The sequence below is a fragment of the Peromyscus leucopus genome, chromosome 1 (assembly GCF_004664715.2).
Source record: "Peromyscus leucopus breed LL Stock chromosome 1, UCI_PerLeu_2.1, whole genome shotgun sequence".
NCBI classification, from domain to species: Eukaryota; Metazoa; Chordata; class Mammalia; order Rodentia; family Cricetidae; genus Peromyscus; species Peromyscus leucopus.
The window spans coordinates 119,119,278-119,146,198 of record NC_051063.1 but is presented as its reverse complement, the minus strand read 5'-3'; the positions used below and the strand labels follow the sequence as shown (position 1 = coordinate 119,146,198).

The following is a 26,921-nucleotide window of genomic DNA, read 5'->3' as shown; positions in this document are numbered from 1 at the left end:
ATTTGTGGACATCTGTAGTCACTGATGCTAAAGCTCATGGATCACAGCAGAAGAGAGTACAGAATGAGTATAAGAGTCATAGCAGGGAGTGGAGTGCTGTGTAACAGGTTCATCTGCAATTAAAATTTCCAACACACTTGGAGCTCCTAACAAGGAAGATAAACAACTCAAAATGGCTTCAGGCAATCCTTGATACTTACAAGATTTACTGGATCCCTCCCTGTCACTGTGAGCAATGAAAGATGAGAGTCTTTCGCAGATAAAATTAAGCCAAGTTATAAAGAAGTCTCTTAGAGGATCAAAGCCACAAGGAAGACTCTGAGAACAGACCAGATCCATGTCACAGAACAAAACTCAGGCCATGTAAAAGTTTTTGAGATTTCAACCCCCACTTAAAGTCTTATCATTATACATTCTATATGGAGTGATCTCAGAGAGACACATCAGTATTTCTTATAACTTCTAATATAGACATACAATGTCCAACATGTTACCTCAAAGTGTTATTTTCAAGAGGATGTCACCAGATCTGGAATTTTCCTAGGATATAATCCTGTCACAATGTCCTTTAAAGATATCAATGACTTTCTTTAAAGTGCCAATAACCTTAAAATAATGAATTAAGGAATGATTAGTAACCAGTTTCTAAATTATTGGCTATTAGCCACTATGCACATGGACCACTTTATGACCAAGCCATTTCTTGTCCAAGAAAATGTCACAAAATCTTACAGAACAATCCAGAGCTATAGGGTTATAAAGGATATGTGGTCCCAGTCTATTCTGTAGTTCTAAGAACTCCAGGTTTTTCCTGGGGCTTATGCAGGGATGCTGGGCTCAGTCTGGGAGGAGGGGACTGGACCTGCCTGGACTGAGTCTATCAGATCGATCTCAGTCCTCTTGGGAGGCTTTGCCCTGGAGGAGGTGGGAATGGAGGGTGGGCTGGGGGGAAGGGGAGGGGACAGGAGTGGGGAGAACAAGGGAATCCATGGCTGATATGTAGATCTTAATGGTATAGTAAAATAAAATAAAAGGAAAAAAAAGAACTCCAGGTTTTTAAAGATGACAAAAACACCACCAATTTTCCAGTTGTAATCAGCATTCCTTTGCTTTTCTCTATGTCTATTTCCAGGTTCTGTAAACATTCAAGTAGTAGAAACTATTTAGTCCACTTACTAGATCATGTAGGCCCTAGGACATCTGAGGTTAGGAATTCCTATAAAGCCCAAGAATATTTTAGGGCACAGGTTAATTTCAGTCCCATGGAGCCTTAAGTTTATTACTGGGAACAGTCAGCTTCAGTTAATAGATGTACAATGAAGAGTCTCATAGAGAAAATTTTTAAATTTATTTCTTTTTGATATTGTCATTAATCAATGAAACAGAATCATATGTACTCCTTGGTTCTCCATACAACATTCCACTCATTGAAAGATCCCCTTTTCCCATATTTTTGGCTGTTGATTTTCATAACACAGTAAGCTCAATTAGTGATGGTAACATGTGCATGACTTTATGGCCATTTATTAGAATTGTAACAGAAAATACAGCCTCAAAAGAACATTTTCTCCCATATGCACTATCAACTGCCTATAGCTCATCAACATGTAGTGGTGGGTTACTAAAGAAGATCTGTTTCTTTGCCAGTATTTTTACTTGTTTGTTCTTGTGGATATTTTGTCAGGTAACCAGAAGTACAATAGAAACATCTTGCTATAAAGATGACATTTCCAGAACTCCTTACCTGTTGGCACTTTAATCATTCTGCCACCTATTCCAAGATGGTCCCTAAGCCATGATGATGATAACATTAGTTAGATGTCCTATTTAGGTCAGAGCACTTAGTCTGTATTTCTCAGGACTTCAAACTATTAAGCATTTCTTCCTTTACTTCTTTCTATTACATAAATAAGCTTTTATCGGTAAGCGTAAGAGCAGATTATATCTCTAATATAAATATCAATATTTGAAAAGGCATTTGATACTGTGACAATTTAGCAAACTAAAAATAGAGTGTTAAACTATGGGTCCTTTTCCATTCCCAGCTATGAGATATTCAACAGCCTTAGAAGTTAAGACATGAAATATCTTCCTATTGTTTAAGCTTCAAATTAAATCAGAAAACACTTAGCCTCATATAAATCCTGGCATCGTTATTTGTATTATCACATGGTTTGGTCTATACCCTTACATAGAACATAATTTAATTTTTTTATAGTTTCTTTACAATCCTAGATCAAAATGAAGGGTTTCATAATTAAATCCTGTTTGTATATACACTCTACTTGCCCATATTTTTTGGAATGTAAAAATAACACATCATTTTTAGTGGAAAATTGCAGTCAAATGAAATAAGGTAAAATTTTCCATGCCAATAGCCAGATACCTCACAATTCAATCATAAACAATAACAAAAAGAAGAATCACATTTGTAGAAACTGCTTATTATAATGTTTTATCCAAGAGAACTGAAATGCAGATTTTGTGTTCAAACTATATTATGCAGTTTATTTTGTACATTTTCCCATAAGATCAAACTTCTTACTTTGACATAATATTTGTTTAGCAGAAAGGATGCTTATGATATTTTAGGCATGTCTGGTATAGGAAATAAGTTTGTTATATTTAATGGATATATTCAGTTTTAGAATGTCTTTTCTTAATCTTATGAAAAGAATTTATCTGTGGTTTAAACAAAATAATGTAACACTTTGGAGCAAAGATGCAAAATAGTAGCCCTGCACTTGAGACCAAGATACAGAAAATCTCCACAGCCACTGTAGCCTTGCCCTTGGTGCTGTGGTAGACAGGAAGGAAGGTGATCCAGACACTGCAGACCACCAGCATGCTAAATGTCAGGAACTTGGCTTCATTGAATGTGTCAGGCAGATTTCTGGCCAGGAAAGCTACAGTGAAGCTTGCCACGGAAAGGGAGCCCAAATATCCCAGGACACAGTGGAAGGCAATAACTGAGCCTTTGTTGCAGACAATCAAAATATGGCCATGTTCAGTGTGTAGGTCAGCATCAACAAATGGAGGAGAAGTTGCCAGCCAGATTCCACAGAGAATCAGTTGGATCATAGTACAGATGGGAATGACAATGTTAGGTGCACCTGATGCCAGCAGCCATCTCTTTCTTCTATCTGGAACAGTGATCTTGAATGCTAGTACCACAGTAATTGTCTTAGCCAAGACAGAAGATGTTGCCATGGTGAAGAAAATTGCAAATGTTGTCTGCTGCAAGATACAGGTGGCCATATGGGGATGGCCAATATAGAGCAAGGGACAGAGAAAACAAAATATGAGGGAAATGAGTAGGACATAGCTGAGAACTTGGTTATTGGCCTTGACTATGGGAGTATCTTGATGCTTCAAAAAGATAGTGAGAACAACAGCTGTAAGAGAAGAGAAACACAGAGCCAAGCCAGCCAGAGACATTCCCAGGGGATCCTCAAAAGCCAGAAATGTGACAACCTTTTTGAGGCAGTGAGTTCGTTTTGTGTTGGCATACTGGTCATCTGGACACTTCACACAATGATTCATGTCTAGTATAGGAAGGGCAGCATTTCCAGAATTAATTTTTCCCTAGTATTTATGATACATGAGAGCTACAGTAATGTTTTAGGAAGTCATAGCTAAATTTTATTTACCTTTTGTGGTATATTAAAATTAATTATGTTTGATGAACAGGATTTAATTCTTACTTCCTTTGCCTTTCATCATAATGAGAAGATTTCAATTATATTTATCTTACTTACCCCAAAACTTGTTAGTATTTTTCAAAAACAATTATGTACTTCCACACGATGTTCAGGTAGCCACAAAAACCTACCTTGGATTGGTTAATTCATGGAAACAGAGTAGTTAATCATAGTTTTGCACAGAATGCCAAACAGTTACTGCGAATGAACTATTTCATTGCATATTATGATCTGTCTATCAGCAGCAAATAGGTCACACATAAAAATGTCCTCATGTATCTCCTTTGTCATAGAAACCTTACTCAATCCATATCATGGAAGGAACCTGTTCTGCCACATTATTAAACCAGTACAATTCCTAACAATGTTCAAAATATTTGCTAATGCATATTAGTAAAGGAGTCTCTCTTCTTCAAGGAAACTTGTCTTTGAGAGAGAGACCACTAGAAAAAAATTACAACCAGTGAAAATTTAGAGTTGTGGAGCTCAGTCTAATGGATACATTTATAACAATACTCCCTCAACTGTATATTGGGAGAAGTTGCAGAAAAGAGGAATGAAAATATTGTAAGAGCTAAGGGATCAGGCAGATGATGTGAGTAGATGTCTCAGAGAAATGTCATAAGCTACAGCCATAAAGTCTCACCAGCTATCAGAACTCAACCCTACATGGAAAACTGCAGACACCTAAGGAATATTGATGTTGGGAGAAATTGTTTTCCCAGAGTATGGCACACCAACTGATTATCTTTGAATAACAAAATGGCCCATCTTAAAATATAAAAGTAATAGTGTGAAGACTGAAGAGTTTGTATGTAGAAGTATATGTGTATATACATAAAATATATGCACATGCCAACAGTTAATGAAAAAATGTGGCCATGTATTTGAAAGAGAGCAAGAAGGGATATGTGGGAAGATTTGGAGGAATGGTTTCAAAAGGACGAATGATGTAATGGTATTATAATCTAAAAATAAGAAAGAAGAAAGGAAGCAAAATTAACAGCCAGCACTGATAATGCCTAGGAAAGCAGAGACAACATGAACAAATTATCATCCAAATTCTCTACATGTAAAAACATCACGTCTATTTTTATGTTTCACTGTTTGATCTTTGTTTTGGCATATTATCTTCAAATTTTACTAATTTCTATAAGATTTGATTGTTCAATGCACCCAAGATTGCAATATTTACTGTTAAAACATCAGAAATCAATCCCATACCTCAAGGGTATAATTACAAAAGATAGTAAGGATGAATCTGAGAACTTCCTTCCATTTGTATCTTTGTAATTTATACCCCAGTGTATTCACTTTTCTTTCAATTGAATTGACCCAACACACCAAACTGAAAAGTGATGATGATGATGCCTTTCCAGGATTGATTCTATCCATCAGAAAGTTTACATTCCATTTTAGTTGTTCAGTCCTCTCTGATTTTGCTAAGCAAAATCATCTAAACTGGTGAGTAGAAGTATTCAAATGCTTCAATTTTTAATATTTATTTAACATTAGGTATAAACATTGTATTTTTTATTTTTATCAAAAATATATTCTTTTCTGATACAATATACCCTGACCACAGCTTCTCTTTCCTCCAATTCTCCCATGCTTTTTTAAGTAGGAGCAAGGGAAGTTTAATAAAATTGAGTGTAGTATCTTTGTGTTTAACTGGCACAAAAGTTAATAAATTTGTCTTTTGATTTAATATATATATGTGATGGTACCATTTGAATCAATATAATTTTTGTGCATTATCCTATTAAAGTGGTTTATTTTCTCACATTAGTCACTGTATTTCATAATCAAATACACTTATAGCTTTAGTATAATTTTTAAAAAATCTGTAGTTTTTATTCACAATCTAATGTTCAAATCATGTACAATTATGTTTACCTGTTTGTCATGATCTAAATGAAAATGCTAGTTAATTTTTTAGCTATTTCTTCTCACTACAACAGTAATTAATTCTATTTTTCATTACCTGATATACTATGAAAATATAGTTTTCAAAGTTTCTGTACGTCAATGTAGATCCCACTACTTACTTATTTAAAAAAACTCTCTGTGAATTATTTGTTGTGAACATTATAATAAAATATTTAATACAGAGTTCAATATGATTGAATATAAACTAAGCTGTAAAATAGAGTAGGCCTTGATATACAAACTACCAATGATAGAATTGATCTACTATAGCACACAGTACAAAAATGAACATTTCTACAACAACCCTGAACATTCACTCCTTGTTAGAAACTTGAGGTTACTGGGAATAAAAGGATGTATAGCACATAAGGTTTAAATAAACTGAAAAAAAGATATAACTATTAAGAATTCTGAATATTAGGGTGATGATAAGTTGGAGTAGTAATCTTTATTACTCTAAAGTCATATCCAGGAAAAAATATGTTCATGGGGTCAAGAGTGATCAGATAAAATGTAGTTAAAAAGACACAGAGTGTAGTATTTCAAATAGCAATATTATTTATGGTTTCAACTTCATAAAAAATTTATCTTTTCCTTTTCCTCAAAAGACTCTTTCTGAACTATATAAATATGAGAGAATATAAACAACCTGTTGATTATTTTGGTAAATCATATCCTTACTTGTCATGTTGGAAATTTCATTTTCTGGGCAGGGGTTACAATCAAAACAGCAGACAGTTTTTCCCTCCTGAGGGGATTTTCTGTGTCCAGGACTGCAGGGCCTACTGCATATGGAGGGTGGAGTCTGAGGAAAACCAGATACATTTTAGACACAAAGGGTTTAATAAAAGTTACAAAAGCTACAGTGATTCAAAGGAGCCACCGAAAATTCTATTAACTCATATATCACTGTGGACCAGTGGCTGTGGAGGCTCCAGTGGACTGAACTAGGCCCTCTGGATACGGGAGACGGTTGTTTAGCTTGAACTGTTTGTGGGACACCCAGGCCGGGGGATCGGGATCCATCCCTGGTGCATGGGTAGGCTTTTGGTAGCCTGGTGCCTGCGGTGTGGCACCTTGGGCATCCCTGGTGCACCAGGGAGAGGCTTGAACCTGCCTTGGCTTGTGCTGGGCTCTGCTGACTCGCCATGGGAGATGTTGATTTGGAGGATGTAGGGAAGGGGGTGGCTTGGCAGGGAAGGCTGGGCGGTAGGAGCAGGGAGGACGTGGGATGTGTTGGTGTAGAGTGAGTAGAAAATTTCTTAATAAATAAATAAGTAAATAAATAAATAAATAAATAAATAAAAATAAAAAACTACTACTCCTTAGATACCTCATTAACACATGTGTATTTGTCCATTTATAAGGACAGAGTTCTTTTGTCCCAATTGCCTTCCTAATTTCCCATCTCTCCTATGCCATCACTATAGGTCTGCAGCACATGAAATTTGGGAAGGATTTCCAATCCACAGGAAGCTATTAATAATAACAAAAATTTCATTATAAAAAACCTCATGAGTCATAAAGTAAAATGTCATTGTCTTTAATATTAATATTATACATTTATGGTGATCTATAAATTGTGGCACACAACATAAGAGGAAAGAAGAGGAGAACAAAGGAGAGAGAGAGAGAGAGAGAGAGAGAGAGAGAGAGAGAGAGAGAGAGAGAGAGAAATATAGAAGAGTGTATGTGAATCACTAAATGAGTAATTGTTAAAATGTGTTACTTCAATGATGAAACATGCTATTTTAGAGTATTTGTGCTACATGTAAATCATTTGAGTTAAGACCAAATTACCTGTCTAAAATTGGTGGCCCACTCTGTCATTTCATCAGATATGTACAATTGTGGATCATTTGGAGAATATCCAGAAAACTTTCCTATTTTCACTTTAAATCCACAGGATTGATGAAAATCTGTGATATAGAAAATGTCATATTCTGTAGCCTGTTTTGCCTCCTGGTTCATTGTAACTAGGTCTCCAGCAGGATTTACAAATTGTATATTCTTCAGTAAAGAGAACATCTAAAACATATTTGTCATTTTAGTTTCAACTATGCCTACACAGTAGGACAGAAAATATAAGTATATAATGCCAGTAATTTTCATTAGCCTCCTCTAAAAAAATAACTGTATAAAGTACTCATTAGTAAATAAAAGAAATTATATGTAGAAATAAACTTTTGCTACATTTTAAAGTTAAAATTTTATGACTGGAATTGATACTCTAAAACACCCCACCTAAATTATATGCTTATAGATTAGAGACACATTCTATATTTCTTCCTGGCAACATTGTTATTTGATTATGACCCTGTTAATTGCTTTCCTTAATAGATCTAAAAGTGGCAGCACTACTATTATCATCTGGAATCTTTGTTTTAAAATGATAAGCAACTTTTTGATCACATAAAAAAAAATCATTTTCTTGTTGTTATTTAAAAATTCCATGAAAAATGTTGTTCTTCCAAATGTTAAAAAAATAAGATTAATGTGTGTGTTTGCAATATTCTGAAAAATTTCTTCATTTAGATTTTAAAATGCTGACTTGTGTGCCAGTATCAGCACTGTCATAATTTATGACACTAACATGATCTTCATCACATGCAGTGAAAGAGTCCAGAAATATATGCACCTGAGAGAAAGGTTTGTAATTTGCATGGATTTAGAAAACTACGGTTCCCCTTAAGAATGTCATCTCTATGACATACAGGCCTTTTCCCCTTAAGAATGTCGTCTCTATGACATACAGGCCATTCAAAGATTGACTAATTACCTGCCAGGCGTCAATTTCCAGCACTTTCCCATGATTCTCTGACCATGTGTCTAGTTGTCCCAGAAGCATCTCATGGAGTGACTGGGCCACAGCATACACAGCATTGTATAAATTATAACTTGAATCACTCATGGACATTCCAAACTGATGTCTAAATAACCACTTCAATAAAGTTGTGGCAGAACAATCCTTCAGTTTCTTACAATTAGATGATGACAAAGAACACTTAAAATAAATCCACCATAGTTTAGCAAATGAAATTTCATTACTGTAATTTGAAGGGTGCACTGTCTGCATAAATTGTTTAAAATCAGACATCTCAGAATTCTGATTTGAAAAAATGAGTGTACCATGGAGGGAGTCAAGCAAGAAATCTCCTATAGCAGTGATCTTGTCAAATTGTGATATACTGACCCAGATTCTATTAATTTTTAAAAATTTCCATAATACTATAAAGTGTATTTGTAGAGCAGAGTCTTTGTCTCCATAAACTATCACAACTTTTGCTGATGACATCATAATTTGCCTATTATACTGCTTAGCTTTTTTAAAGTATGAAATGTTGTCATTTGTGATAAAACTCACAAATGCTAAACAGACAATGTTCCTTTGCGTCTCCTCTCTCAATTCAGAAAGAAATTGAATTCCACGATCTTCATTTGAAATGATCACTCCTACCCAGTTCCATCTGAAGTGAACCAGTAGGGACACCATGGCTAGTGGCAGAGATGTGTCCTTGGGAGACATCTGGTAGAGATGAGGAAATTGTTCATGGGCATTCAGGAGAGGTTGAAAATCACCATAGTACAGCTGAAGGACATAGAACATAAGCAAAGTATGAGTAACAAAGAAGGACTAATGATTGGTCTAAGACCTAAGTGTACTAAACAAATACTGGGGGTGTTAGAAAGTGTGAATTCTTCACCTCATTATTAAAATTATATCCAATTTCTTGTGGTTGTTCCAAAACTACAAGCAAACTATCTTTTCTGGTAAAATGTTTCACCTTTTGCTGCCCTTCATGCCTATTTTTGAATAAAGTTGTTATGTTTCCTTCAAAAATACCTGAACACTGATCCTTGATGGAACAGAATAGAGAAAAACCAAGTCTCTACCTCTTAATCTTTATGATTCTCAGAAAATCAACTTTAAGGAGACAGTATTTCATTAAATTATCCCACTCTGACTTACCTCTGGAGTTCTGGACATGTACAGGAATGGTCCAAGTGTTGCAGGAACTTCCCACATGGGTCCTGTAAATACGATTAAATATTTTCTCTGATTTTTACAGTAGTAGTTAGGAAAATTTTCACTTCTTTTTGCAGTAGAACCAGATTTCCTCCTGTCAACCACCAGATTACATTTGATGTCAACTAGCAGAGAAATATTTGGTAAAATATGAGGGTTCTTATTGATTTCTTCCATGGCAAAATAAAGAGAGAAAATCAGGTGGATGTTCTTAGGTGTCAACCTGAAAACAGAGCACACTATTCATGAGAGGTTAGGTTCCAAACATGGCAATTTTATATTACACTCAATGGGAGAATAGCACTGAATTATTTTGACCCACTGTTATGGTGACACAAGTCCACTTTATTTAATGTTTGAGATGTGAGACCTGTGGGAGAATATAACGATTCATAAAGGTTTTTCTTTGTGGAGAGTGAATTTCATACCAATGAGATTGCCTTTTTCACTTTGCAGTTTCCTACAATTCTATCCTATTAACTGCAAACTTTGTAAAATGTATGCATGCCCCTCAGACACAAGAAAAGATCGTACTGGCTAATGTTGAATCTACTCATGCCTTCATTGTATACTTCTAATATTTAACATATGTCAAAAATAAATTTGTATTATCTGCTACCTAGAGTGCTATACTTTTATACAGAAGCAGATCTGGACAATGTTATGATGTTGCTTAAGTTATGAAGACTAGGTAGCTAAACCTGCCTGTGTCAAGAGCTTTGAAAAGCCTGAGGATTCATAGGTAATTAAAATAGCATAATACTTCTTATCCTCCCTCTTTCCTTTCACATACTTTCTTGCTTTCATATTGTATTTGATGATGTTCAATGTTTAGTGATATAAAGTTGGCTATTATTATACCTGCTTCCAGTGAGGAATGAGCTCCCTTTTCTTCATATGGACACTTATGCTGTACTGATGCCTTTCAACTTATATGCTTAGCTTTGTAATATAGAACTAAATCTGGGTTCAAGTTGGTGTGGTTGAGATTTGTCCTGATATGTCCTGTGTAATAGATTTACATCAACATCTCTTTCATTTAAGATGATTTGATTGGCTGTATCTGTTTTAATATAGTTTTATAGAGTTTGATCTTATTTAATAATAACTTCTTATTTCAGTGTGTTGTTTATGAGTGTTTTAGTTACTGCCTCATGCTGAGAGCTGCTGGTAGCAATGACTTTACTTGGGGCCCAAGAATATAGAGCAGATGGCAATGGATAGGTGAGGTGTCAACCCCCCAGATAAATAATTCTCTGATGGAGGAACTCTTACAGGTAAGACTTATGGGGCCACAGACTCTGGACATGGTTGCTTCCATTTGAAATTTCACATGTGTATAAACAGCTATGGTGTCTCCCTAATACCTGAACTGTAATGTGTAATTTCATCTGATGTGTACATGTAATCTCATAATTACATCTCAAGCTCATGGGCACATATATCTGAGAATGATCAGGAAGAGGACTCCTCATTAAGCTCTATAATATTAGTATATGGAAGATATACTAGGATATGCTTAATAACTACATCCATTATTCAACGAGGACTCTAAGGCACTAGGGCCTGTTTTTTAATCACTAGTTCAGACTGGCATAAAGAAAACAGCAACTTCTCAGTTCTAAGACAAGCTGTACACTATTGTCTGATTTGGGGACTCAGAACAAATTCAAACTAGGCTGAATGTCTCTGTAACCATATAATAAGTCAAAACTTTACAGATATGCACAAGGACAGAGTTGGACATGTCTACCTAAGGTTATTAATTGCAAAGCAACCCAATATACTATGCCGGTTTCTCTAGCAAGTCCTGGCTGGTAACAGAGACCAGTGGCCACTCCCTGCTAAATTCTTTTGCAATTAACACTTTGTACAAAGTTCTAACCTCAATTTAGGATATAAAACTCAAGGATCAGTTAACTAATTGTTTATTATTTAGGTCCCAAATAACAATTAATCAAATAACAAAGTCCAGTGAGAAACAGATTTATGTGGGAAAATTTTTACAATTAGCCAAGGCTACAGAAGATGGTCTGGCCTCACAACCTTGAATAAAGGGGTACAAGTTCCCTTCTTTATGATCTGAGCCTACAAACAGGATAAAAAATATATTTCTAGGTTTAGGAAACTTTCAATGCCACCATGCCCCACCTATGCATTGCCATGGTAAATGGCTCTGCTCCTTATCATTTTCTCAAGGAATGTGCTATGACCTTTAGGTGCAGCTTTTGTAACTTTTCTTTTGATTACAAAAACCCTCCTGTTAAATGTGTATGTAGCTGTGTAGGACAATGGAAGCAAGAAAATTGGAACTTGAGAGAAAACTGAAGCTACAGAGAAATAAAGAGCATGACCTTCACAACCTGTATGTGAGTGTGATTCCCTTAGATAGAAACTTATTCCTAAAGACCCTTAAATAAGAAAGATTCCTAAAATCCCACTATTCTGAAGGCATTCTATTTACAATCCTAGAGCAATGCTAGGAGTTCACCTCCCATGCAGTATTAGCCTCATCCATATTTTCCGTATTTCTTTCTGACTAAACACATATTTATATCACTAGACATAACTTGTGGTTGTGAAGCTGCTATGGAATTGATTGAAACATTTACATATCTCATAATTTTTTAATTGTCATATTTGAATCAGGTTTTTTTTGGCAGGGTCTTATTCTTCTATTTCTTACAATTATCTCTTTCCCTGAAAGACCTGAAGTTATGCCACATTGTTTAGGCCCTTGCCATTCTATACTGGAGATGGATATGCATTGTTTAAATTGAATTCTTCCATTCATTCAATGTAATTACTCTTCTGTGAAATGTTAGTATGTCATATGATATAGACTAGACCATAATATGCAATTTAGATATTTTTGAACTTGAAAGGAGACTTTAATCTTGATATGGAATACAGAAATACCCAGGATAGCTAAAAGAATACTAAATAATGAACTAATTACTGTTAATGTCACTATGGCCTCACAATGTACTACATAGCTGTAGTAATAAAAACAGAATTAACTTGTCACAAAAGCAGATATGTTGATAAATAGAAAGAATTGGAGCTTCAGACTAAGTCCACATACCTACGGACATCTACTTTATGAGAATGAAGCCAGAAATTTATAGTGGAAATGTTAAGCACCTTTAACAATTGGTGCTGTCTAAACTGAATAGTTACATGGAGAAGAACACATATTTATCCATATCTATCACTCAGCAAAAAACTCAACTCTGGGTGGATCAAAGACCTCCTTGTAAGACCAGATATGGTGGATCTTTTCAAAGAAAAAATTTGGAAACAGTCTTGGACTCATGGTTTCAGTAAAGTTTTTTTTTATGAACAGAACACTGATAGGAAATGTACTAAAATAACAATAAGTAAATGAGACCTCATGAAACCAAAAAGCTTTTGTATGGTAAAGAACACCATCATTGGGACATAGTGGCAGGCTGGAAAATGGGAAAAGATCCTTATTCATCAGGGTACTGTAAATCAAATGTACTTTGAAATTTTATCCAATTATATTCAGCATGAACAACATCAATAAAAAAAAGATAGCTTATGGTACAAGAATGCACTCTAATGGGAAGACTCATCCATTGCTTATAGGATTGTAAACTTGCACTATGAGGATCAGTGCAGTGGTTCGTTTGGAAGCTTGGTATAGATCTACTTCAATATCCAGATATCTGACCTGTCTTAGTTTGGGCTTCTAATGCTGCAATGAAACCTCACAACCCAAAAGCAAGTTAAGGGGGAAAGAATATATTTGCCACACACTTATATATCTCTGTTTGTGATAAAAGTAAGTCAGGGCAGGAACTCAAACAGAGCAAGAACCTGAGGAAAGGAGGTGTTGAAGAGGCCATGGAAGAGTGGTGCTTACTGGATTTCTTTCCATGGTGTGTTTAGCCTGCTTTCTTATAGATCCCAGGACCACAAGTCTAGGGATGGCACAACCTATAATGGGCTGAGCCTTTCCCTATCAATCACTAATTAAGAAAATGTCCCACAGACCTGCCCACAGCCAATATCATGGAGATGCTAACTTAACTAAGTGTGCCTCTTCTCGGATGATGTTAGCTTGTGTCTAATTGACATAAATCTTCAGCATAACACTCTGGGTCATATACCCAAAGGACTCTACATCCTACTATAGAGACATTTCCTTGCTCAAGTTCATTAGATTCCAATCAAAAATTATAAAAGCTTCCTAAACATGTGAATTTATGAAGGCAATCTAAATGGAATTGAGAAATAACTATCAAGACCAAACCCAACTATACAGATAGTTCTTGTCACCAAAGGAAGCTTCCAGCACAATGAATAGATTATGTTTTTCAATAGCTAGTGAAAGAGGCACCACAGGGATGCCCCCAAAAGCACAGGCTCCTCTGCTGTGGATATTGCTCTGTATGCTGTGAATGTGTTGCTCAGATTGGTTGATAAATAAAATGTAGTTTGGCCAAGAGCCACACAGAAAGTATAGGCAGGATAAGCAAACAAAGAGAATTGTGGGAAGGCTGTGTCAGGAGACCAAAGGCCACCATCCATGCAGCAACATGTAATGGCACACAAGTAAAGCCACAGAAAACATGGCAACATATAGATTAACAGAAATGGGCTAAGTATAATTGTAAAAGCTAGTCAGTGGTAGGCCTGAGCTAATAGCTGAGCAGTTTTAATTAATATAAACTTCTGAGTGATTATTTTGTGCGTGGTTGTGGGATCTGTGAGGTTGGTACTTCAGGTACAATCCTCTCTATAAAGTGAGGATAAGGCCCTATGTCTGAAGATGACACCTACATAGCTGAGCGATGATGAAGAAATCAAGCTGGTACCTACATAGAGCATTTATGCCTGCTAACTACTGCTCAGAGTACTCAAAGTTCTCTGAAAAAACAAGCAAGGTAAGCACAAACCTAAACATATACAATGGTGACTGCCTGCAAGATGTGCTAGTGAAACAGTGGCATGAAACTGGTAGGAGTAACCAAATAATAAATGATTTGGTTTAGGTCCATTCCAAGAGATCGAATACATGTTTGACTCCACACTGCCGGCAAAGAACATGACAATAAATAGGCCCGGGACCTAGGGGAATACCAAAGACTACTGCTCTGATAAAGGAACAAAGTCATAAAATTACTCCTAAAACCATTCTCTATATTCATAATTCTGTTCCTTGCTTAGATATCATCAGAAAATTTTCTTTCTCCAGTATATGTAGACAAATATTGAGACTACAGCTGGTCAATGTGCAGACAGTGAGAGACCTTGCACCATTTTTAAATGTGGTGTCTCCATCAAATGCACCACCATTCCACACAGGGTTCAAAGGAACTCCATGGCAGTAGAGGTGGAAAGATTTGTAAGATCGAGAGTGAATAGAGGGAACAAAAGAAATAAGGACGTCTATGCACAGGACTGGTGCACATAGGAACTCACAGAGGCTGAGGCAGTATACACAGGACTGCACACATCTGTGCCAGAGGGAGTCTGTTTGCTCAGTGGAGAAGTGGACAAAAGCTCCTATTCTAAACTCAGGAGATATCAACTATCAATATCTACTGCAAACAAAATTTAGTTTCCTCCAACAGAGCTTCACTATAGACAAGTACCACCATTTAGGGCAAGCCTGGTGCTCAGCAGTAGGTGGCCAAACCAATATATACTCAGTGGTATTTGAAGGTTCATTATATCATAATATTTTTCAGGGCTTTAAAAGTTATTTTAAGCCCACATTTGTGTTTTTGTGGTATTCCTGTACATAAGAATGTGTGTCTCATTATCTATATGTGTATCTCATTCTTTTTATTTCTTCTGTTTGTTTATGTTGTCCTATTCTGATTTGTTTGTTTTTGTTTTATCATGTTTTCTAACTATTAATTAGAAGAGTCTTTGTTTTCCTATCTGAGTATAGATGGAAAGGGAGGTGCAGGGATTCTCAGAGAAACGGGGGAGTGAAAAATGTAATCAAATATAATGTGTGGAAAATAAATTTTCAATAAAAATGCAAGAAATATGTTTTATGTGTGATAATGTAGATGGCCCTGGGAAAATATTATATTTGATATTAAAAGCATAAAAGAGTGAAAATCAGATTATCTCATTAATATGAAAAGTCCAAATGGAGCTATATGGGATAGAACATAGATTTAAGAATAGACAGGAATGAGGGGATAAAAGATGAGAGCTGGAAGATACATTATCATGATTTCTAGTGAAATGTTCTAAATATTTTGAACTTAACCTTTGTGATGGATGCACACAGTTGTCAATGTTAATATTCATTGTTTTAAACAAGTGGACCATAAAATATAACTTAACAGAAACCACAACAAATTAGCTGTTTTAGGTTTTTTTTTCCCCTTGGAGATGTTGAAAGTTTTCTACATAAAATCTTCAATGGTTTACTGCTTTACATTTCAAAAAGTACCCATTATTACTTTATGCCATCATCAATGATGCCACATTTTCTCATGTCCTTGGGAAGCTTCTACTCATCAGTCATGGTTATTGTTTTTAATCTGTGAAAATCTAGAATTTATCAGATGAGGTTAATCTCTGGGATGCAGCACATTATCTTCTGCTTCCATCTTTGAAAGTGAGGTAGCATTGTGAACTTTCAAATTAGAAGGCTCTATTTAGTCACAAGCCTCTTATCATTCTATGTAAAATCACTCTATTTAGAAAGGAGAAAGAAACTTACTCCAAAGTTTTCTCAACAAAGAAGATGACTAGAAACTAAACTAATATTGGCAATTGATAGATACTGAAAGATGGAGAGCCAATTTTTACTTATTTTTAACTTAGCACTTTGTTGATTTAACCATTGTCCAGTGGAAGGGAATATATTCAGGAGCATATGGATGGTACAAATTGGCCTTGAAGCATTAAAAAAAAAAAGATGAAACAAAGAAGCGTGACTGGGAGAGGGCCATGAATCTGGGGAAGTTGTTGGTAGTATGTGAATATTATAATGCATTCCATGAAATCTTCAAATGAGCAAATGAGTAATAAAATTTTAAATAGACAATACATGTTGGTGTAGTTATGTGAGAAAATAAGTGAATCCTTTCTGCATTGTTCAGGTAGGCTCACAGTATGGAGATGAGACTCGATCCAAATAGAGATTGAATGATTACTTTGGTTCACTCTCATCACTGTACATCCATATGGAAAACATGCATGACTAGAATATTTTCAACATGGTTTGGACAAATAGTAGAAAATTATAGACAAAATTGGGAACCCAATTCCAATGGAGGGCAAACATATCAATAACTTTATTTCCAGTTTATTGTACTATATATCAACAATGCCAACATGAAGATCAACAATATATAGTACAAGCATTTGAGTATCCCTTACATGTAATCTACAACATGTTGGAAATGTAGAGAGTAATTACATATATAAAGCTTACTTTTTTTCATCTATCAATTAAATTTCAACTTATGGAGAATAATGAATGCCACAAGAAGATTCCTTTTCTCAGCCACAGAGAAATTCTGATTATGTATGTCAAGAGGGGAGTTGGAATAACTGAAATTTTGTTTGTGAAATGACAAACCTAAGTACTCATTCAACTCAGAATGTAAAATGAGCAGGAACTGCATAAATAAACAGTCCTTCTGACAAATTCCATCTAATGATATATAGGAAGATTCAGAGCATTTGCAGAATAAAAGAACATACTATTTGTTTTTAAGTTAAAATGAATACATATACAATAAGTTTATATTAAATTATATTGTGTTTCCCTTAACATTCATGTTTCAGTTGCTTTAGCCATGCTGTACAAAAATAACTAAACAATAACCTTAAAGAATTTACTAGTAGTTACATAGGCAGAATGTCTTTTCATAATGCCCATACTTATTTTTACACAAGAGTCTCATTTAACATAATGAATATGTGTTTAGTTTTGTTGAATCTCATTCATCATGGCCATGATTCAGGATGTCATAATTTATTCACAATGATCTGATATTATTTCTTTATTTAATTAGATAAAACACTATTTTGGTTGCATTAATAATCCAGTTTATTTCTCTATAAGTTCATTTGCTTTATCAATTGTCAAATCATGATTTAATAATGCTAGAATCATCCAAATATTGCTTAGAAAATAATACCGAACACCCATGAAACAAAAACTGCTGTTTAGTCACAATACAGGAAGAGAAACATATACTAATTTGGAAACATGTTTGCTATGTAATAAAAAAGCCTTAGTAGGAATTTAGATACAATCCCAGTCTGTAATGAACTAACATACATGTATATGAAGAAAATTTAGGAAATGATCAGGACTGTGTTTTATCAAATGAGGTATTTATGCCTCCATGAGACAGTTCTATACTAATTGATTATTTGTATTGGAAAAATGCAAAGGAAGGGGTCTAGGTAGTAAACATTTGCCTTGCCATTTTCTTTATTACTCATAAATTATGAGAAATAAAAGCATTTCTCTGGACTTCTCTCATCTTGTATCATGTAAATATGTAAGTATAGATATAAAAAGATCCTGTGATTACAAGTGCCAGACTTTTAGACATAAAATTCCTCATAATCTTAAAATAGGAGATCACATCAGTGAGGCATATTGATTGATTAGCTGATGAAATTTGAAAGTGAATGAAATGAATTAAAAATGTCCTTTCCTTAAATTTCAGGGCACAGCTTGCCTGCAGTTTGTAGCTAATCATAGACTTAGGGGAGACATGACATATGTATTGGTGAAAGTTTTTTGTTCAAATTCTACTCAAATACCTCTTCATTCTTTCTCATTTATCTGATCGTTTGGATGTCTGTGTCACCTCCATATTCCTTATTACCATGAATATTAATTTTATAGCTATTATATGATCACTTGTGCTTTGTTCCACACTCTCCTTCAAACCTACGAATATTTTTGATAAACAGATGCGTATTCAAAACGTAGGATATTGTTTCACTTCTACTGCAGTATTTCAATTCTTCTGAGATTTCTCTTATATAAGAGTCATAAACTTTCACCTCTGTTTTGAATGTCCCATTGAGATATGGTATTTAAAACTGAATATAACCTTTGTCTAAAACTGAAAACTTCACTGTGATGATTCTATGTGTTCTTACCCAAATTTAGAATATTATTTTTGACAATTCCCTATCAAATTCTAAGAGACATTGTAACAATTGCCTCAGCTGAAATCTCAACCAGTAACCTCAATGATATAGGAAAATTGTGGTCAAACATATAAATCAAAGATTCTGTACAGCATTCATCCTTACAATAAACAAATTTAGTTTATATAATTAGGGAAAGAAGAGAAAGGGATTTAAAAGTGTAATAAATGTAATAAATGAAAGTATATACAGTAAAAATGAGACATGACAATGGCCTTCAGCCCGGGGCAATTTGGTTGAATTTGAAACCTTAGTACACCTCTCTCGACTGTTAGCAGGTACCACAGGCAACACCTTTATTCTAACACATTAAAAGGGAAACAGGAGGTCATTGCTTGCAGGAGCAACCTCTGTTCTAACAAATGGATAAACTGTCTACTGAGATATTCTAATTGGATACTTCATGTGTTTCTAATCTAGAACTTTAAAAAAAGTTCTAAAATTGTTTATTCCGCAGAAAATGTAGCTGTGCACATGAAACTGAATGTAAAGATAAGAATGGTATAAAATTCTCATAGTGAACAGACACTGTTCAATTTTACACTGTTGTTTTCCTTACCTGACTTCAGCTGTGGAATCAAAGAACACAACAGTTGTGAAATTATGACAGATAGATTATTTGAACAAAAATCTCAGTACCTTTCTAATATGTCTAACTAAAAGTCTGGGCAGATATACCAAGGCCCTCTATGTGGGAATTGGGCATTCTATGCTGATGAGCAAAAAATCATTAGCAGAGAAAAGAAAGACTACTTTATTGTAGTCTCTATGAAATAAATTAAAAGCAGTGCTTAGTACTGTTTGTTAGGGACATCACATGACAGCAGTTGGGAATTGTCATATTTAAGGATGGTGTTTAGAAACAAAGTTGATATCATGGATCATTCATTCAGCTTCCAGACTGGAATCTGTGACTTGAAAAATACAAACAAGCTAACCCCTAACCATCAGAAATAAGAAAATAAACATGAAATATATTTGGGTAATGTCCTAGAGGTAGGAGGAAAACACAGAAAGAAGACACACAGAATTATGTTCTACCTCTCAGCAGTGCTAGAATGCATCATATACCATGATAAACAAGGTTTTAAAATTAAAGAGGTACTTACTGCTTATCTAGATTTCCATTGAAATATTCATTTTTCATCTTTCTATGCTCTGTATAAATGGAAAAGAAACAGTCTTTTTCTTTATCTCCTTCTGGGTTTTCCTTGTCTTTCACTCTGAAAAAGCACACAGGGTCAGTCAAACTGCAGAGAAGTAAGGGAGGCTTCAGGACCAGGAAGACAAAGATCAAAGACAGCATCTTTGTAATGTAGCTGAGAAGAGAGCCTGAGCAAAGTGCAGCATGAAGTGTCGGGGAGAAAGTCATGTATCAATTATGCATGAACCCATCCATGTGTCTCTTTTTATTATTAAAGTCATTGCTAAGGAATGCAATACATTTTAGGAATCTCAGTACTTTGTTTTCAATGTGCTGTTTGCCTCTGGAGATTTCATAATTATTTACTGACCTGGGGCTCTGCATCTGAGTTTCTAAGTCCAGGTGATAATTAGGGGATACTAATTTTATTCCCCTCAATATCCCTTATGATTACATACATGTCATTGGTCATGAAGGTGCAGACAAAATTCCTCTTAGACAAATTTCCTAACAAGCTCTGGTTACCATTTGTAGTGGTTGACCTGGATCACCTCAGACATCTAAAACGAGTTTTGTGTCAAAAATAATTCTACGTAGACAGAGCTTATTAGAAACATACAGGAAATATGAGCTGTGATGTTTATGATAGGAAATAGTATCTTTACTGTCTGTTGCATGAGGATATTCTTTTCCTACTTGAATGCTGTTTTGTCTGTCTGAGAATCTTCTGGGTGGCAAAGGACAATATCAATCAGACAATGCAGTAGCCTTCAGAATAAGAAAGAAGATACTCAAATGGCTGAGAAACAAAGAAAAGTTCCCCATCATTAGCAGTCATATCATTACAAATCCAGTCTACACTGAGATTTCATCTTACACCTGTCAAAATGGCAAAGATCCACAACACAAGGGGAAGTAGAGCTGGCAGGAATGTGCAGTAAGAACACTCGTACATTGCAGATAGGAGTGCAAAACCACAGAGTCACTATGAAAATCAGTGTGGCAGTTTGTCTAGAAGATGACAATCAATCTACCTCAAGTTCTAGCTAAATCATGTTTGGGCATATATTCAAAGGCTATGTCATCCTACCACTAAGACCTTTGCTCATTTATGTTTCTTGTTACTCCATTAATAATAGTCAGAATTTAAAAACCAACATACATTCTCCTAAACAGAAGAATACATAAAGAAAATGTGGAACATTTCTATAATGGAATATTATTCAGCTGATAAAATAATGATACCATGAAATTTGCAGGAAAATGGATGGAATGAGAAAAAATCATACCAGGTGCGGCACTCTAGAATCAGAGAGATAAATATTGCATATATTTGCTTATATGTGGATATTAGCTGTGAAGTCATTGATAACAAAACTACAATTGATGGAACCACAGAGAGTATGTATAGGATGAAGGACTGGAGGAAATAGTTAGATCTCATTAGGAAAGTGATATTGAATGGACAATTGTTGATGGCTAAGAGTGAAGGGCTAGAATGGGATGATCACCTGATGAAAGGAAGGGAAGAAGAAGTTATGCAAGAGAATATGGACAGAAATATCTAAAATCAAGGGCTATTTGAAGAGTAGTATAGAATCTTATTACAGTTGAAACTTCCTTAAATATATATGTACATAATGGTATCTTTATTTTATTTAGTTTTTTATTTTACAATACTATTCAGTTCTACATAATAGCCACAGATTACCTTGTTCTCTCCCTTCCTGCCCCCCTCCCCTTCCCCCCAGCCCATCCCCCACTCTCACCTCCTCCAGATCAAGGTCTCCCCCGAGGACTGGGATCGACCTGATAGACTCAGTCCAGGCAGGTCCAGTGCCTTCCTTTCAGATTGAGCCAAGCATCCCTGCATAAGTCCCAGGTGGAGTGCTGGGAGTCTAATTAGTGAGAAAGAGGAGGGTTTATATGAGCGAGAATTGTTGAAACCAAGGTTGAATAAAGCACAGGAACAAATAACCAAATGAATGGAAACACATGAACTATGAACCAAAGGCTGAGGGGCCCCCAACTGCATCAGGCCCTCTGAATAGGTGAGTCAGTCAATTGGCTTGATCTGTTTGGGAGGCATCTAGGCAGTGGTACCAGGTCCTGGGCTTGTTACATAATGGTATCTTAATGAAATTGTCAATATTATGGTATACAGTGTCCTAGCTGCTCATCTTTTTTCACCAAATGAAATTTTTTAGTACCCAGATTGGGTTACATCTAATTGAGTTTTTGGCCAAAAGTGACCCACAGGGATCCAGAAAAAAAAATCCAGGATGTTACTAAGAGTAAAGTTTTGCTCTCTACACACTGTCAGCAAGGTTCCATTGCTGAACAGGGCACCTACAGAACTCATTGAAGATGGAGACATCAAGCCAGTTGCTACATGATGTCTGTTCTCCCATATTCCAGTGTATTTGCTATAGGAACTAATCTGTAAGCTCCCAAAAGCAAAATGTAGACAATTGGCCAGGTACAAACCTTATGCACACAATGCTGTACTTCCTGAAATATAAGCTGGGGGAACGGTGACAAAAAGCTAGTAACAGCAGATAACTGATTTGACTTAAGGCACACCCCACAAGAGAGAACTTACCCTGCACTGCTTACATGCTCAAGACCCCGAGTCTAGATAACACAGAGACATAGGATGAAATTAAGTAATAGCGATCCATGAAAAGAAAAAAGTAGTGGTAAGATGATTCCTAATGAATTCCTGCTATACTTAAAAATTACTGTCTCTTCCCTTGTCATCAGAGAAGGTTCCTCCTACAGCACATTGATACAACTATTGAGATCCACCACCAGACACTATAAAGAAGGTGAGAGATCTTGAAACAACCAGCACTAAGTAAATCTCTCCATTCAGAGCTCAGGGCTCCTCACAGGGGGAAGCAAAAAGAATGTGAGAGTCAGATTGATTGTATGACAAGAATACAAGCCCCTCTAAATCAACATGTCCAATGATCATTTGAACTCAGAAATTGAGATAACATTCACAAGACCTGCATGGATCAGAACCAGGTCCTTTGTATTTGTATTATGGCTCCCAGTTTAGTGTCTTTGTGTGAATTCTGAGTGGGTGAATGAATGGGTCTTGGATTCTTGTGCTTTTTCTTGGATTTTTTTTCCTTCCCTTGATTTGTATTGTCCAATATAACACAAATCTGTTTTAAATTTCCTTATATTTATTTTAAAAATTTTTATTAAGAGATTTTCTATTCATTTTACATATCAACCACAGATTCCCCTGTCATTCCTCCTCCCACCCTTGAGTCTTCCCCACCAACCCACCTCATCCAAGGGAAGTTCTAACATGGGGAGTGACCAGGCCTGGTACATTCAGTTAAGGCAGGTCCAAGCCCCTCCACCCTGCACCAAGGCTGCACAGGGTCTTACCATAGGCACTAGTTTCCAAAAACCTGGGTCAGGCACTAGAGACAGGTCCCAGTCCCACTAACTGGGGGCTGCTAAACATTTCAAGCTAAACAACTGTCTCACTTATCCAGAGGGCCTAGTCCAGTGCCATGGGGGCTCAATAGCTATTGGTCCACACTTCATGCATTTCCACCAGTTTGGCTAGTTGTCTCTGTACTTTTTCCAATTGGGATCTCAGTATCTCTTCCTCATAGCATCCCTCCTCTCTCTCCTCCATTGGACTCCTAGAATTATGCCTGAGAATGGCTGTGGATCTTGCATCTGCTTCCATCAGTCACTGTATGATGGTTCTATGTCAGTTAGTGTATTCAGCCATCTGATCACCAGAGTAGGTCAACTCAGGCACCCTCTCAACCATTGCCAGTAGTCTATGGTGGAGTCATCTTTGTAGATTCCTGAGACCTCCCTAGAACTCTGCTTCTCCCTAGTCCCATGGTGCCTTCATTTATCATGGTATCTCTTTGCTTGTTCTCCTACTCTGTTCCTGATCCAGTTCGAATATCCCACTCCCCTAAGCTCTCATTCCCTCATACCTTGCCCTTCATTACTCCCTTGCCCCCAGTTTTCTCATGTAGATCTCATCCATTTCTCTATCCCTGGGTGATCCCTGTGTCTATCTTAGGGTCCTACTTACAAGCTAGTCTCTCTGGAAGTGTAGGTTGCAGTCTGGTTATCCTTTGCTTTACTTCTAGTATCTACTTATGTGTGAGTACATATCATGTTTGTCTTTCTAAGTTTGGGTTATGTCACTCAGGATGATATTTTCTAGTTCCCTCCATTTACCTGCAAACCTCATGATGTCATTGTTGTTTTTTTTTTTTCCTGCTGAGAAGTACTCCATTGTGTATATGGACCACATTTTATTTATCCATTTTTCAGTTGAATGGCATCTAGGTTGGTTCCAGGTTCTGGCTATTATGAATAGTGCTGCTATAAACATAGTAGAGCATGTGTCCTTGTGGTATAATTGAGATTCCTTGGGTATATGTCCAAGAGTAGTCTTGAAGAAGACTGATTGACAAATTTCTGAGAAACTGCCATACTGATTTCCAAAGTGGCTGTATAAGTTTGCATTCCCACCAACAGTGTATGAATGTTCCCTTTGCTCAACATCCTCTTCAACATAAGCTGTCATCAGTGTTTTTGATCTTAGCCATTATGACAACTGTAAGATGGTATCTCAGAGTCATTTAGATTTGCATTTCCCAGATGACTAAAGTTTTAAGCAATTCCTTAAATGTCTTTCAGCCATTTGAGATTCTTCTGTTGGAAATTCTCTGTTTAGCTCTATATCCCATTTTTTAATTGGACTGTTAAGTATTTTGTTGTCAAGTTTCTTGAGTTCGTTATATATTCTGGATATAAGCCCTCTGTCAGATATGAGGCTGGTAAAGATCTTTTTGCATTCTGTAGGCTGTCATTTTGTATTATTGACCATGTCTGTTACCCTACCAAAGCTTCTCAGTTTCAAGAGGTCCCATTTATTAATTGTTGCTTTTGGTGTCTGTACTACTGGTGTTATATTTAGGAAGTGAGCTCTGGTGCCAATGCATTCAAGACTACTTCCTACTTTTTCTTCTATCAAGTTCAGAGTAACTAGGTTTATGCTGAGGTCTTTTATCCATTTGCACTTTAGTTTTGTGTACAGTGACAGATATGGATCTATTTGCAATCTTCTACACATTGACATCAAGTTATGCCAGCACCATTTGTTGAAGATGCTTTATTTTTTCTATTGTATAGTTTTGGCTTCTTTGTCAAAAATAAGGTTTTTATACGTGTGTGGATTAATGTCATGGTCTTCAATTTGATTCCATTTGTCCACATGTCAGTTTTTATGCCAGTACCAAGATTTTTTTTTATTACTGTAGCTCTATAATCAGGGATCGTGATGCCTTCAGAGGTTGCTTTATTGTACAAGATTCATTTAGCTATCCTGGGTTTTTTGTTTGTCCATATGAAGTTGAGTATTGTTCTTTCCAGGTCTGTGAAAAATTGCTTTGGGATTTTCATGGGGATTGCACTGAATCTGTAGATTGCTTTTGGTAAGATTGCCATTTTTACTATGTTAATCCTACCTATTCATGAACATGGGAGATCTTTTCATTTACTGATATCTTCTTCAATTTCTTCTTCAGAGACTTAAACTCTTGTTATACAGGTCCTTCACTTGCTTAGTTAGAGTTACTCCACGGTGTTTTATATCATTTGTGGCTAGTGTAAAGAGTGATGTTTCTCCTATTTCTTTCTTGGCCTTTCTTGTATATAGGAGGGCTACTGATTTTTTTGAGTTAATCTTGTATCATGCTACATTACTGAAGGTGTTTATCAGCTGTAAGAGTTCCTTGGTCAAATTTTTGGTGTCACTTATATGTACTATCATATCACTTGCCAATAGTGAAAGATTGATTTCTTCTTTTCCAATTTGTATCCCCTTAATTTCCTTTTGTTGTCTTATTGCTCTAGTTAGAATTTCAAGTACTATATTGAATAAATATGGGGAGAGCAGACAGCCTTGTCTTCTTCCTGATTTTAGTGGGATTGCTTTGAGTTTCTGTGCATTTAATTTGATCATGGCTGTTGGCTTGCTGTAAATTGCCTTTATTATGTTTAGGTATGTTCCCTGTATTCCTGATGTCTCCAAGACTTTTATCAAGAAGAGGTGCTGGATTTTGTCAAAGGCATTTTCAGCAACTAGTGGGATGATCATGTGGTTTTTCTCCTTTCAGTTTTTTTATATGGTGTATTACATTGACAGATTTTCATATGCTGAAACACCCTTGCATCTCTGAGATGAAGCCTACTTGATCATGGTGGATATTTTTGATGTATTCTTGGAGTCTGTTTGCCAGTATTTTATTGAGTATTTTTGTATGAACATTCATGAGAGAGATTGGTCTGTATTTCTCTTTCTTTGTTGCATCTTTGCTTGGGTTGGGAAACAGAGTAACTGTAGCCTCATAAAATGAGTTTGGTAATGTTCCTTCTGTTTCTATTGTATGGAACAATTTAAAGAGTATTGTTGGAGACTGCAACTGTTCCTTGAGCAGAACCCACTAGCACCCAATTGGACTAAGATACTTTCTGGACAGTGAGACATGTCTGCTCCTGGCAGCACTGATTTATTTCAGAGAGAAGGATGGTCACTGAAGACTCCATATGGAGTTTATCTTCTCCTTTGCAAAATAGACATTTGGACAAGAAATAGTTCTCACCTGGACTTCTTGAGAAAATGTATTGACTAGACATGCAGGACACATAGGGAGGTGATCACTGAACTTTGCTTGGCCAAATGGTCCTTCAGGTTCCTGCTTTGAAGAACAAATCCCAGACATTCTACAAGACACAGAGAGAAGTGATTGAGAGACTCTAAACCTGTGGGCTGAAGACAGATGCCCCAACTTTACAGAGGAAATTTGGATGACTGTCCAGGCTGCCAGCTCTCTCTGTCTACTCTCCCAAGACTCTTGAATGTTGCTTGCATTCTTCTCCTGTTTCT

General features: G+C 36.0%; 1 protein-coding gene across 1 annotated transcript; it reads right to left on the bottom strand.

Moving 5' to 3' along the window:
- Positions 1 to 2,625: 2,625 nt before the first annotated feature.
- Positions 2,626 to 20,143, bottom strand: LOC114686828 (vomeronasal type-2 receptor 116-like). The gene is made up of 6 exons (XM_028861506.1): positions 19,944 to 20,143; positions 9,601 to 9,880; positions 8,410 to 9,219; positions 7,431 to 7,658; positions 6,312 to 6,435; positions 2,626 to 3,545 (listed from the first exon to the last, which is right to left on the bottom strand). Exons 1-6 carry the CDS (start codon positions 20,138 to 20,140, stop codon positions 2,626 to 2,628), a joined length of 2,559 nt encoding a protein of 852 aa, XP_028717339.1. The 5' UTR covers positions 20,141 to 20,143.
- Between the last annotated feature and the right edge of the window lie 6,778 nt (positions 20,144 to 26,921).

What these genes read in the sequence shown, in the direction of transcription:
- LOC114686828 (XM_028861506.1), bottom strand. Translation starts at nt 20,140, where the DNA reads ATGCTGTCTTTGATCTTTGTCTTCCTGGTCCTGAAGCCTCCCTTACTT. An exon ending in ACATGTCCAGAACTCCAGAG is followed by an intron (nt 9,220 to 9,600) that starts GTAAGTCAGAGT and finishes TATGTCCTTCAG; the next exon opens with CTGTACTATGGTGATTTTCA. An exon ending in TGGAAATTGACGCCTGGCAG is followed by an intron (nt 7,659 to 8,409) that starts GTAATTAGTCAA and finishes AATATGTTTTAG; the next exon opens with ATGTTCTCTTTACTGAAGAA.